This window comes from Rhinolophus sinicus, chromosome 2 (assembly GCF_057876585.1).
Source record: "Rhinolophus sinicus isolate RSI-liver-muscle chromosome 2, RSI-T2T, whole genome shotgun sequence".
NCBI classification, from domain to species: domain Eukaryota; kingdom Metazoa; phylum Chordata; class Mammalia; order Chiroptera; family Rhinolophidae; genus Rhinolophus; species Rhinolophus sinicus.
In genome coordinates this window covers 13,012,537-13,027,462 of record NC_142502.1, presented here as the reverse complement: position 1 = coordinate 13,027,462, position 14,926 = coordinate 13,012,537, and the positions used below count along the sequence as shown (strand labels likewise).

Below are 14,926 nucleotides of genomic sequence, written 5' to 3'. Positions count from 1 at the left end.
TTTCGCATTTTAACAGCTTCCTCACAGTATAGCTGCCTAACATACACTAAACAAAGACTTAAAAAAAAATTGTAGTACCACATATAAGTATGTTAGGTTAACAATATGATTTAACTGATGTTTTCCTGTGATGGGGGAGGATTGTCAAAATGGGATTTAAACAAAGCATAATCTCACGTATAATTTTGGGATTTGACTGAGCTTGACAGTTAAAGTAATCATAATAAAAACATTTGCATATTTCATTATTTATAGGGTACTTTCACATGTACATTGAAAGATACTTTATAAGAAGTAGCATCGAGACTTAGAATTTTAGAAAAGGGATCTTCTTCCCTCAGTGTTAGTCTCAAAGTCAGTCAGTGTTTATTGTTCAATTGGAAAATTTTAGGAACGTTAGGCATAAACTTTTCCCAGACAATAAACAGCCTACTATAGCCATATTTCTCTGATTCTAATAACATCTGTGACCGCAGGGAAGAACATTGTTAAAGAATGAGTAATACGTATTTTAAAATCAGAATTTGGAGAACAGTTTCCCAACTTCTCCAGAGCACCCCGAACTTCTCCTTTTCTGTTGTTTTTTTAATATCACCTGATCACTTTTGTTATTATTCCTCCCAAAGCCCTCTCTCTCTCTCTTTAACGGTCTTGAGGGCAGAGAACACAGCTATCTTCTCCTTTCTTGCATCTTTGGGACCCAGCACAAGATTTCATGACAAGCGGGTGTTCGGAACACATGTGATGAATGGATAAATAGATGACTGCCCTGGAGCTATATAGATTTTTACCAAGAGAATTATTTTATCTAAAGTTTTCATCAATTTTTGAGGGGGGGGAAGACGGGGCTCTCTTTCTCAGAGAAATCCTACTTAGAATGCTTCTGCTTTAAAACAAAAATAGTATGATAGATTTGTAGTAGAGTTTATAGAACACTGGCTCTGTTTAATGCTTCTTCCTTGACAATACAGCTCAACCTCTTTCAACATTTACATAATTTCATAGTAACATAATTAAAAACAATTTTTAGTTATTTTGGCTAAATGAAGCAAAGAGTATTATTTAACATGTGTTAATTTTTTGATTATTGTAAAAGCATCTTTTTATTTCTATCTAATATTTTTCATGAAAACTTTTTGACATTTAATTTGGTGTAACTATTTTAATATAATGGATGCTAAAAGGCATCTCATAACAACAAATCATTATTCCTATTTTATAAGAAAAAAATTAAGATTATTGAAAGATAAGTGAGAAAATGCGAATCTACATATATATGTATATATGTATATATGTGTATATACATATACGAGTGTGTGTATGTGTATATACATACATGTATGTATACATGTATGTATATGTGTGTGTACACACACACACACACACACACACACACACACCACACAGGAAGCCAGCCCTTTAAATTGGATGACCATTAGTAAATCAAGAAAAGGTATGATATGATAAACAGAAGTTTTCTGTCTCTGAAATCTGAGCCAGTACGTGTCAACACTGTTCACTGCATGTTGCAACAGCAACAGAATCACGTTATTTTACAGCGGTGATGCAAACACTTCATTTTCTGTTAGGATGCAGGACTTCATTACAGATGGCTGTTGGAAAATAAACCTATGATGCCTTAAAACAGGGCCTCCTCCAGCTATAATTTCCGTGACCTCGTTTTCGCTCATCTCATTGTCAGGAGCCCTAATGAGGAGGTGTAAAAAGCCAGTGGTGGTATCACATGACAATCAGAGCTTGTGCAACTATCATCCCCAATGGTGTGACTTCCTTCAAAGTTTACAATTCACACCTGCAGTGTGATAAAAACAGAGAATGGAGTCCTGCATCCCTCCAGAGATCTAGCTAGGGGAATGCCAAGTGGGTGGTACCTGGTTAACAGAAGCGTCTGTATTAGCCACAGGTGAAGGGGAACGACAGGCAGGTGGAGAGGAAATCTCACTGTTGGTTCCCTCCTCCCCAGATTCTTCAGTGACAGGTGACAGCAAAGTGTGACAGCGACCTGCAGTCATCTGTCACATAAAATGTAGTCCAAAGGACATAAAGATCAGTTAGCTATGTTAACAAAAGACCTGGTCACACACAGGTCAAAACAGAGATAATTTATAAAACCAAGGTTATAATTACTGAGATACATATACATACAAATTCTGTGTTAGTATTTAAAAGTTTTGTTTAAGTGAATATGCTAGGAACCATTTGTTAAACAAATGGGAATCGGGGGTGCATATCATATGAAAAAGTTTTGTTGTAGAATAAATATTTGTTTAAATTATTTTCCTTTTCTTGATTGTTTGCGTCTTTATAAATAACTGGTAAAATCATGAATTGTACAAATGAGGGGAAGGTCTATGAAATAACGCTTGTTTTTTCATGGACATCTAGAAATCCAAATATTCTAGGAAGTTAGGAGCACCCAAAGTAATATATTGCCATAAGAATCCAATTAAGGTGATATATTATCCCTGCACATCACATATGTTTGGAAAATATACACTGAGTTACCAAAATAAATAATGCATTTTACATGCAAAATGATGGGGAAGTAATGTTGCAGACAGAAATTAATGGAACTTATTTATTTCAATCCAAAGCTAAACTTTGGATCTTCCATTTTTAAATTTTTCTAACAACAGCTTTTCTTCTACATTTTATTAAACAGTTATACAACTTAATACACATATATAGTCAGTGAGGTTTTTAGCTTGGAAAACAACAACATAGTATGTAGCATTATTCTCTCAACCCCCAGAAAACTAGGAAACTGTGCAAAAGAATTTTTTTCGCCCCCCAGAGCCTCTCAGTATTATTGCTAAATTATAAACAAATGCAGGCCCGACCTTTGACATGTTAAGTAATTCAGTAATCTCAGGCAAATAACTTCATTTCAACTGTCATTGTTTACAGTGTCGAAGATGGGTCTTGGCCCCAATGTAGCAGAGTTAATAAGTAGGCTGTTCCTCAGTTCTAATCGGCCAGACCTACCAATGATCCCAAAAGTAAACCACAGAGAGGGAACCTGGAGCCAGGAGCCAGGGTACAGTCAAGGAGAGGGCGCGGTGCCGGCAAACCTAGCCTTGATCCTCACTTACCATGACCACAGAGGGGTGGGCCGAGGTCGCGGGGAGGAGCTCCCGGTCCAGGTCCTCTGTCCCCTCCGTCAGCCCCTCCACCTCGGTCACAGTCAGCAGCATGGTGGCATGCTTGGCTTTCATCGTCAGCATCTTGCACTTGGAGTTCAAAGAGGCGATCTGCTCCTGGTAGCCCTTGATTTTCTGAGCCAGCTCCTGAGGAAACATTTTCCCACCCCTGTGTGTCAGAGCAGCATCAAAAGGAAACAGAGCAAGTAGCGTTCATCTTCCTCGGGGGCTGGCCAATGAAATCACAGCGCTGTGCCAGACGGCAGCAGCGGCAGCCGCGGGGAGGCAGGATGTGGGCTCCGCGAAGGAGCCAGCCTGCCTGCATTGCACTCCGAGCCAGACCACAGCGCAGTGGGGCCGGAAGAGGTGCTGCGAGCACCGTGCTGGGGCAGGAGAAACAAGGCCGCCGCCTAGGGGACTCCAATCCGAGGGGGATGCTGCGTGTGGAAGCAGGCATTTAGGTAACGTGAAGAGCCGGCAACTTTCTTTAAAATGCCTAAAGAATCTGAAATTGCCAGATGGTTCATGCCATGGAAATTAGGTCATGTGATAACTAAAACTACAAAAAAATGCAATGCTCAGCTCTTACCATACTGAATATATCAAACAGAGCAGTCAATTGTTGCAGACGGGGTCACAAACTAAACTGCTTGTCATGCCTGTGATCTTGGGAGTTGTTTTTGTTGATAAACTGAATATAACATATGACACCCTAATTTTTATGCAGATTACTCCCAACACAGAATTTTGTACTTTTCATCAAATTTTCCTTCATGTACTCCATCCAGCCTCAAATGTCTCTGATGCTTCCAACCAGAGCTTAGAACTTGTTCAATTCAAATTTAATGGATTTTAAATTCATCTGTTGTTAAAAAAGTTGCCTTGAGAGTAGAGGTTTTCAAACTTTTACCAAGAGCTTATGGAAAACATATTCTAGACAGCACATAGCTCTTAAAAATTCTAAAACACTGAAGTTCTAAAGTAATAATTTAAAATGGTAATTCTAAAGTATTAAAGTTATACTTTCTTACTTAAAAATGTAAACACCTTTAAAAAATAGTGACGTATATTCTAAAACATTAATCTTGAAAGTACAAAACCATTCTTTTTTCTATTCCTTTTGTTTAGTTCCTTTGCCTGAAAAGTTGTCATTTAGTGTTTGTACAGAACACATTTTATGACAATGACATTAATGGTCAGTCTTTCAATTGAGTGTGTGTATACTATCATTTTAAAGACACTGACATTCAAACTAGAGCCTTGAACTTGACATTCAGAAACAAAACCACAACAATTACAAAATTACATATGTGTGTGCATATGTTTATGGATGTGTATATCTGTACGTGGGTATGTGTATTATACATACACATGTACCATTTTGCTATTGTCATTTTTGTTTCTCCCCTCCTATGCAAAACTGACGGAATGGAAGGGAAAACAGGCCAGCAGAACTCAGTCAGCAGCCTGTCTTCTTAACTTCTAGAAGAGTACAGGGATTTTTAAAGCAAGGGTTTAAAAAGTAGAAATTACTTCTTTACATTTTAGGGCTGCTAGATACTTAATTAAACCTAATGGAGTTTTAAAAATAGTGATTAAATAGCTATCTCCACTGTCTGGTCTAGTGCCTAACACGAGGGTACTCTATTAATAATCAGTTAACATGCACATACAGAAGACATCTACCAACTCACTGGACTCCTTGAATGCTGTTTCCATAGGACAAATGAGTAGCCTTCTTACGAGGCTTGCCCCAGCGGGGCAGATGGGAGTAGAGTCAGTCTTAGTCCTTCTACCTTTGTGCCCACAGTACCCTGCTAACACAGGCCCACGCTGACAGCAAGCACCCATTCCCTAAATAGGAGTGTCCACATTATTGTGGGTTGTTTTTTAAAAATGCAATTCTGGTCTCCAAATCAAACGGTTTTGATTTACTAGGCTTATGAGAATCGGCATTATATAGTATCCCATGTGACTCCCTTGGAGAAATAGCTCTCTAGAACTTTCTTCTGTAAGAATAAACCTGCCTATGTCCCATTAACTTTGTGGGTTGGTGTTCAAATCTGCTCAATTAAAATGGAGCACTGTTGGGTTTACATGTTCCCTATTCTCAGGAAGCATATGCATTGTTTATTTTTTACTGAGTATTTCTGAAAATGACTGTAAAGGAGGGCACAGAGGTGGGAATTTCAGGTACAGTGGCCACTCTGAGGAAAGCTTTGTGCGCTCAGGACCAGGCAGAAAGCAAAGACGTCTGAGGATTCTCTCCTCTGATTTCAAAGTGGCAGGATAATTTTGTCAAACTAAATGCAAAATTTTTAAAAAAATCACAGGGAAAAAAAATGGGACTTCCCCAGAAATGAATATATTATCAGTTATTTTTACGAGCTAAAGTCATCCATAAGGAAATGAGACTCACCTCAAGACTGAACTTCTATTAAACACAGATTGAAAACACAGGAAAAAGCATTCTTCCAAATTCTTATGTTATCATAAATCAGGCTTTCTCTACTCAGCACTTTCCTTCCGGTGTTTGTTTCACATATACAATGAGCCTCTCACAGGACTATGTCATTTTTGATGTGAAAATGTCTTCTAAATCACATGACAACACTAACAAATGTCTATACTGATATTTAGAACTGGGAGGAGAACGTGACAAAATGAACAGGTCCCTCAAGAGGAGCCAGAAAGACAGTCTGAGTGCCGGCTCTATGACACCGGGCAAGTCACTTATTTTTCTGGACCCTCATTCTCTTTTGTGCAGTGAGAGAGCCCACATAGTTCCTGCTACAGTGAAAAATCATGCAATTTGGAGCCAAAGACTCTAGATTAGAATCTAGTTTCTTTCAGTTACTAGATTTGGGAGCTCAGGAAGTCATCCAAAAAATCAGTTTCTGTTTTCTGATTAGTAAAATGCAGATGATTTAAAAAAAAATCCTTACCTCACAGTGTTGTTATAAAGCATAGTGTAAAAGCTTTGTAAATTGTTTCTAAAAAATAAAACAAAAAACTGTGGTAATAATAATTGTAATTCAAGAGAAGATCTTAAAAAATATTTTCTGTACTATTTTAGAAAAGGTTACAATCAGATTATGGATCTTGCAAAATGGGATTTAAAATAGCTTCAAAATAAATTTATAATATTTAGTCTAATGTATGAGTTATATAAACAGTAGTTTCAAATATTTGCAAGACATTTTCATTTATTCAATGGCATAAGAGAAACAAATAGTTAACAAATGATATCTATATCTATAGTATAGGAGTAAATGTAGGTAGGATATTTATTGACACTATTTTGTGAATTATATGTAAATGTAAGTGATTGATGCATTGGCTGTGTCAAGATATTAAAGAATTGCATTTGGAGGGTGGGGTGGTAAGATTTTCCATTGTTAAAAGTCAACAATTGAATCAGCTAAGACCCTCACTATAATATTTGGTTTGGAAACAGTTCGACGCTTTTATGATAACAAAGTTAAAATAGAACAAATGGAAATATAAACTAAATGTCCATCCGTGGCACAGATAAATAAGACACCTCCCCACCCTGAGTCACTTACCAAAATTCATGATGCTATGAGCCAGCCCCCAAGGGAAACAGTAAATGTGACCTCTACAGGACTTGACATGTCAGGAAAGGAATTTCAATGCTAAGTGTCTTTGGGCTCAAACACTCAAAGTCTATATATGATCTCTGAGAACAGGTCTGCAAAAGGGGTATCCAAGTCCTAAGGTCACGAAGATGCCAAAGGCACAAGGAAGGAGGCACATTCGAAAATAGGGAAGCTACTAACAGCCACAATCTGGAAATCAGACAAACAAACAGCATGGACCATTCTCTGATTTTGGTGAAAGGAGCCAAAATAACCACTATTTGAAAGAGCAAATGATTTCTTTTTCACATGAAATATCCCTTCTTTTTAAAGAGGGCGATCAAAGCAGCAAGCCTGAGCACCGCGGTTTCTTGTCGGCTTTAAATACAGGTGTAGACTGTGTTTGGGTGTATTCACTGTGAGAATACAGGTGCAGAAGACAGTCCGTGAGTCCCTGCTGAGATACACCATGAATGACGTGGAAAGAGGTTTTGGAATCAAGGAGGAGACTCATGCTACTGGGTCTTGGAAAAGATCAGCAAACGTGGCCTTCACAGTGGAGAGACCGCCAACGATGCTCCCCAAGAACGGCACACATATGTGCCGGACAGGGACAACCTTCCTCTTTCATTCACTAGAAACCAATCGCATCCTCGAATTAAGCCAGTGTCCTGCCCTCGACATTCGCTCACATCGCCCTCTTACCTCGTGCCGAGAGATCTGGGCTTGCAGCTCCTGGATGTTACTGGTGGCCACGGGCTTATCCTCAATCTCTCTGTGAGCTCCTTCTATCAGCTCCTGAAGGTGCTGCATTTCCTGCTCATACTGTTCGTATTGTACCACAGCCTCCTTTGAAAATAAACAAACAAACACATGATTTTCTTTCTGTATCAATAACTGTGTACCTGAGTCTGTGCTGCTGTCTGCCCAATTCTAGTGTTAACTCCTGTTTACATGTGTGTCTAGGGAATAAAGAGAGGATGGGTGAAAACTCTAGATGATTCAGATCCTCAGAGCCTTCTCTCTAAAATATTTTGCCAAGATTATTCTTGGACTCAAAGTAGTTAAATGGCTAAATCCTCTGTCTACTATCCTGAAGGTGGCAATGTCATGGTCAGAACATGGTAGGCAGCAGGAGGAAAAACGTGATTATTTCATTTTCCACCTAAGAAATACTGAATACCGGGGTGCCAAAAAAATGTATACAAGTGGACACTTTGACATTGCTCAAGCAGTAGTTCGCCATAATCAAGTGTCTGGACACTGATGGTAACCACTCTGAGCACCTCTTGTAATTGCAGAAGTCAAACGTGACTTGTATTCATCTTTTGTTATTGGTATATATTGAGTATTACTATTTTAATACAGTTTTCCTGTCTTAAAATATTTTTGGCACCCTCTGTATATATATAAGGCACTTGGTAGGTGTTGGTGTAGGAGATACAAAAATGAATTCAGGATGATTTCTGTCCTCAGGAATTTATCGTCTAATAAATTACAAGGTAATGTAAGGAGCAAGGATAATTGACCACATAGGGCATTGGTGATTTAGTGAGAGGACAGGGATGCAATTTTTGGATAAAGACGGTAAAACATGAGTTGAAGAGATAAGAAATAAATAGTGTTATTTCTTCCTAGTCAATGATTTTTGTCTTATTAGGTGAGGAGAGTGAAAGTCACACTTGGGTGTAGACCTCTCAGGCAAGAAAATGCATTCAGTGCATCAATATAAAAAAAGAAAAGAAAATATCTGTAGTGTATGCTAGCAGTAAAGTCATATGCCCAGGTTCTAGATGCTTCTCAGATGAATAAGAGATAAAAATACACACTTGAATAAAAAATTCACCTCTACGCGGTGTTCTTTATAAAAAAAAAAAAAAGTATCGCTGAAAGATAGTTTTCAGCAACGGATGTTTTTTTATAGAGCTTTCCCCAGGCTTTTGGGGTGATCCAAATAATAGCATTTCATCTCCTTATTTTATATAACCACAACAATCTGTCAAATTTAGTGCCCTGGGTGTGTTTTGATGGCTGAGCCCACACACTGCTAAGAAAAGAAGCCCGTGACTCATGTGCTGTTGCTCTGCGGGCGTGGGGACAGCCTGCAGACGAGGTGGGCAGGCTGCACGTGCCTGCATAACATTGCACTGCTGGATGGCCGTGTGCTGCAGCCGGCTGGCCTCCTCCTGCAGCTGCACAGCCGCCTGGCAGAGTGGCAAGCTGGTCACCACGTCCTCGGGGACCCGGAGTGCGCTCTGGCACATCTGCACCGCGTGGACCTTCGGCTTGAGTGACTCCATCTCAGACAGCAAATGCTGAAGGGAGAGTTCATACGTTAAAAATTTTATATTGAAGAGCTTATCTCATCAGCCAGAGACACTAAATTACAGCTCTGTGTCTGTCGTGATAAACACTTTCCAAGGAATAGAATTTTTTTTAAATAATGCATATGGTGCCAAGACTATCACTGAGTTTAGAAGTCATTTTTCCTAACTCTCCTCTTTTTTCAACATAGGTCCTCGCTCATTTCCGCTGACTGATGTTTGCTTACCTGTCGATGACAGAGCTGCTCCTTGAGACTAAGACGTCCCACTTCTGGAGAAGTCAGGGTTGCCTGGGCTTGCTCCAAAGCAGCTTGTAAGTTTTTTAGCTCGGTTTCAAATTTTTTCATATCCTGCAGAATGAAAGCAACGTGCATGTTGGCATGTCAGCACTTGAAGTCCAAAGTCGAGGTGAAGAAGGCCCTTCAGAGGTGTGCACTGTGTCCCACTATAAAACCACCATTGTTTTTTTAACGATGGACTTTTCGATTTAAATCATTATTATCATTATTATTATTATTATTTACCTTGGCAGCATCTTGGAGATTCTGCAAACGAATTTTGATCATCTGCCGTAATTCCTCTGTCTCTCGCCCCAGTTCTGCCACTTGCTGAGACATTTTTTCTGTACAGTACACACTAGCAAGGTACTGTAACTTCTCAGTCATTGCTTCCAGATCACTGTGAATTTCTTCAGATTCTTCTAGCAGGGCCTAGAATGAATTATCCATATTCATGACACTGACAGGTAGGCAGAGGCACAGGTAATCAACACGGTGTGGTGTAAAGGCCATCAGACTGGGAAGGGAGTAGGGAGATGTAACTTACACTTCCCACATGCCCTGTGTGGCTCTGTGTGTCTTACTGTGTTTAACTTTCGCAGCCCTGTGCCTGCTGTCCACCTACAGTTATCCCCATTTCACAGAAAAAGAAATCAAAGTTCAGAAACCGTAAACAATGTACTGAGGCCACATGTTATTAAGTGTCAGACTGTAAGGCGTAGGCTCTGCCCACCACGCCAAGCTACACCCTGGTGAGGGGCAGGGCATGAGTGTTCCAGCAGTGGCGAGGTTCTGACACCTAGGACAGTTTCATCAGGTCCCTGGACTTCCTCTTCTCATTCGTATTCAAATGATAGAGATGCTTTCCAGATCGCATAATCTATACCTAAGATCTAAGCTGATATTGAGCTAAGAACTGAGAGTAAGACAAGAGCGTTACAAACAAACATAACACCTTTGCTCACTGGCTTTAAGTAAGACAAAGGGGCAGCAGCTCCCTTAGGACACCAAGAGGAATGAAACACAGCCCTCGTCATTCAGGATGGCATCATCAATTGGGACTGATACGAGTGGATCAGTAATCCTAAAATCTGCGCTACACAAGTAGAGTGAAAGAGAAGGCAGGCTGAAAGAAATGCTAGTTGCAGGAAGGCTGGGAGAGGGCTGCCTGGAAGAGTCACATCTGAGCTGAGTCAGAAAGACATCTGCATTTTGGCAGCTGAGGAAGGAAGAGGAAAGACATTTCATGCTGAGGGAGCAGCATAAGCAAAGTACAGAGGGAGTGAGCATAAAATGTGCAGTGACTGGGGTGTGTGATGTGTAAGGAGGAGACATGGGAGGTGGGACATTATTCTTAGTCAGCAGAGACTTAATTTTAAAAATGAAGCACATTGTTTTCTCACAATGAACATTTTATATATATACGTAAAATATTCCATAATCCCATACCTCAGGGATAACTTTAAGTAAGCTACAACTGCTGCTACATTTGGGTATATTTTTAGGTAATTGAGATCATAACATACCTAAAATTTTCCATCTTTCTTTTTCACTTGACATTAGAACACATGTATTTTTCTCTGTGTGTACTGTTTTTGGATAAACTCCGGCAGCTTTAATTATTACGGCAGGCATAGGAGAACTCCCCGAAACTGTGTCCAGGTTGAGTTCTCTCCTAAGTGTCTGTGTGACATAACCACGGATACCTGGTATCTGTCCTCCTGTGGCCCTCAAAGCACTCAACCCAGCCAGCTGCCCAAGTCAAACACACCTGGGTATCATCCTTGGTTTCTCCCCACTTTTCACCCACATCCAGTCTCTGGGGCCGGAATTCTAGTTCAGTAATACCCCTGCTATTTTCTTCTCTCAGCCTCCAAAGAAAGGCCTTGTCATTTTCTACTGGGAAACTGAAACCACCTTCTCTTCATCAACCTGTTTTCCAGAGGCTACAAAGTTATCTTTCTGAAAATACAAGTCTGTGCATGACACTTGCCTGCAGAATATCTATCAAATGCTTCAGAGTGACATTAGGATCAAGTCCAAGTTCTTAACAGACTTTCATGATCTGTCCTTTTCTTCACTCTCTCTATATTCTTATCTTACACCTCTTTCAGCCCTCCTCCAGACCTCCTCCCCAGACTGCACCCCAGACCAAACAGAGCACCCCTCACTCTTACTGCTGGGATTTCAACACGTGTTTTTGTCTAAAACACATTCCACGCAAGTTGGCGGCCTGCCCTTTGGGAGTCAGCCCAGCATCACCTTTTCTGAAGAAGGCTTCCCTATCCTTCCTCTCAAACCCGGGCAGTCTGGGTGGAAAGCCCTCCTGTGGGTCCTTCAGCACCTCAATCCCTCCTCTTATCATAGCGTGTTGTAATTGTCCAGATCCGTCTCTCTAGCTCCTTCCTCTCTTTAATTATCAACTCCCTGGGGGGCAGTGACTGGAATATTCTTTGTATTCCAAATGCCTAACAAAATTCCTAGCTTTGGAAAATACTCTATAAATGTTTGTTGAATACATAAATGAGCATAAGAGCTACTTTAAAGAAATAGTCTTCGTGGTCATTATAAAGACTATATTATATTCCACTACATATATCCAAAAATTTAATCAGAAAAATAAGTTGATATTTAAGTTTTCTTTAAAATTCCACTGTAGTTATTAATACTGCATAAAATGTTTTCTACAGTTTGACTACAGAGTGGGAACTTATTGATGAGCATGATACATTTTGCCAATTGTTTTTCAGAGATTCTACCAAGTTCCCAGCAATGTTCGAGAGCTCTCACTTCCTTGGATATGAACTTTTAAAGAATGGTGTAACACGCTCTCTTTTAAATTTGCATTCCCAGATTTCTAATGAAGTTGAATATTTATTTTTTTCATTGCTAACAACCAGTTGTAACTTAAGTCTTGTCTGTTAATATATAAGCATATCCTGAAATAGAAGACTGGAGTTGTTCAAGGAAGATTTCTTGAGAGAAGTGTGAGAGATTGATTAAAGAAGAAAGATTGTGGATACGGAAAAATCAATTAGAAGCCTGGTGAAGCACCCCAAGAAGGAGAAAATGAGGCTTTGATCTAGAACCCTGTGAAATGGAATGGAACGGAAAAGGAAATGGATTTAAAAGATATGAGTATACATAAATCAGAATAAAAGAGAGAGAAAATTTAAAATACTCAAGGATATCCATGTAACATAAGTAAAAATCATTCTGTATTTTATTGCAAGATACAGGGCTATTAGGTATCCCTATCTAATTCAAGCCTACGTTATCAAAGGATGACATAATTTCCTGGATGACATGACCGAGAGAAAACTTCAGAGGAAATGAAGTAATGCAGCCAGCTCATGGCCGCAGCTGACGCCTTCGTTCTGCGGCCTGGCATCAGGCTGACGGAGGAGGTATGGGAGCTCTCGGTGAGCACCCACCCACATGCCAGGTGATGGGTTTGATGTGTGCACATTAAACCATTTGATGATTCTCATAATAATTCTGCAATGTAAATCATTTACATCTCTCTCTTATCGATGAGAAGACTGAATTCAGAGAGGCCAAGGAGTTTGCTCCAAACCACACAGCCCTGACCGGCAGAGCTTGATTTTCCCATCAGGCTGAGTCTGGAGCCTACATAATCTTCTTACATGTCACTACATCTCTTCACGTGGAAGAAGTTTCCACCATATCCCTGCATATAACTGTTTCCAAGAAGCTGCAGAAAAAGGACGGATTATCTTTGGTCTTGGGAAAGGGAAGTTTTTTATCGGGTACCTACCATAATTTTACATCATGGCCCTCTAAATCTTCTATCAGTCTAGCCAGTTAAATGAAATTACTCTCTTAGTGACTCTTTGAAAACTATTGTTCCCAAAGTTACCTGATGTGAAATGTATTGCTCCCGAAGTTGTCTTGCAGAATTCCATGCAATCTTTCCATGCACCAAGACTTTAGCTTTGTCAATCCACTTCAAAATTAATTCAAGCATTTCACTGTATTCTTCTAAACGTGATGCTGCCTGAAAAATCATTAGCATTCAGATAACAAATGTAACCTCTGCATCTTGAGCTAGAAATCAGTTTTCTATCTCTCTTTGGATACAATAATCCCAGGGGTTGATCATTATAATATCTGATATTGAAAGTGTCAACATAAGAAATGTCCAAACCTGTAGAGAATTTGTATGAGTTTATTTGAGCCAAACTGATGACGTACACTGGGGAGCAAGATCTTAAATGCTCTGGAGAACAACAACAGTTTTGCAGTTTCTTTTACGCTTTTGAAATTAAGGAGGGACTAACGAAGATTACATGGAGGTGGGAGAAAGCAAGGTGGGGATTGGATTATATGATAGTCAACAAGATTATGTGCTCTCTAGAGGGTGGTTTCGGTTTATTTCAAAGGTGTGTTAACCCAGATGCATAAGAACAATGGACAGGGCTGGCTCAAAACCTCTCACTAAAGAAGTTAGAGGCCTGGGACGACGGACTACCCACCATGACTAGTCCAGTTAGGAATTTGTGATCAGATTGCCCTGTGAAGTTAATTTCCATAGAACCTACCCATCCCTTTTCATTCACCAAAGGTATCATGAAAAATCATGTTATTATTAAAAATATTTCAAGGACTTCCTAGTGACTTTAGAATAAAGTCCAAGTTCTTAATATGTTTGACTAACCTGTCTTTTTGAAAAAATTCTCTAGTCTCATCTCTTATTCATCTATCTAGATCCCTTCTATGCCACCTTCCTGCCACACTCCACCCTTGCTGAGTAAAGAGGTCTGGTGGGGTTATGGCTGGCCAGCTTTCAATATTGTAATTCATTGGTTGCCAAATTCTAATTTAACTTGTCCCTTGTTACAGAAATAAATACATAATCAATTAGCAAAAGTTGAGTCTATAGTCAACAATGATGATGGATGTATGATTTGAACCTATTAAGTAAATAATAGCTATTACATATATTTATGTATCTCTATCTCTACCTCACTTTAAGATATTTGAATTCACACAAACTGATTTGTATTTAGATGAATACTCATTTTACAAAATACTTCCCTAGTTCATAAAACATTCACCCCAAAAGTACATTTATATGACCTTTGTCAATGAATTTCTAATATGGTTTGATATAAAATAAAGACAGATTTATGTCTAATTCTTAGGAATACAGGTGTGGTATGAAGTAAGTTACTCTTAAATTACTGTCATCATTATCAATATTATCTTTTTATTTATTTTCAAAAGAGCAAAACAGGACCTAGACTGTCTGCCTCAGAGGATTTTGATGACTGGCCTGGAAAACTTACCTGACTGAGCCTGGAGAACCGACTCTCTGCCTGCCTGATGGTCTGCTGGTGAAGTTCAGTTAGCTTTCCTATCTTCTTGGCCAGGGGCTTACCCAGCAGGTCATTCTGCTCCGAGAATTTTTGTACTGCTTCATCTAGCTCCATTAACTTTAAATTACAGGCAGCTAATTCCTCTCCCAGCACCTAGATGGTCATCAAAATGACAGGACATTAGACTGTAGAAAATGAATTGCTCCAGCTTTTCTAAGATCAGAA

The 14,926-nt window shown here is 39.5% G+C and overlaps 1 protein-coding gene and 1 long non-coding RNA gene across 22 annotated transcripts in view; one reads left to right on the top strand and one right to left on the bottom strand.

Moving 5' to 3' along the window:
• Positions 1–14,926, bottom strand: part of SYNE1 (spectrin repeat containing nuclear envelope protein 1) — a 414,622-nt gene that overhangs the window by 147,034 nt on the left and 252,662 nt on the right. For 18 of the 21 annotated variants that reach the window (XM_088795370.1, XM_088795376.1, XM_088795381.1 and 15 more), the window contains 8 exons: positions 14,672–14,854; positions 13,243–13,380; positions 9,609–9,794; positions 9,312–9,434; positions 8,893–9,075; positions 7,466–7,609; positions 3,114–3,308; positions 1,893–2,033 (listed from right to left, as the gene is read on the bottom strand). In XM_088795370.1, the coding sequence (XP_088651496.1) occupies positions 1,893–2,033; positions 3,114–3,308; positions 7,466–7,609; positions 8,893–9,075; positions 9,312–9,434; positions 9,609–9,794; positions 13,243–13,380; positions 14,672–14,854 (1,293 nt within the window). Of the gene's footprint in view, positions 1–1,892; positions 2,034–3,113; positions 3,309–7,465; positions 7,610–8,892; positions 9,076–9,311; positions 9,435–9,608; positions 9,795–13,242; positions 13,381–14,671; positions 14,855–14,926 lie in introns of those variants that run through there. The other 3 variants (XM_088795378.1, XM_088795379.1, XM_088795387.1) reach the window with 2 other exon arrangements.
• LOC148758745 (uncharacterized) lies at positions 3,484–14,724 on the top strand. The gene is made up of 3 exons (XR_016020161.1): positions 3,484–3,622; positions 9,276–9,397; positions 14,610–14,724. It is a non-coding gene; the product is annotated as an uncharacterized LOC148758745 (long non-coding RNA).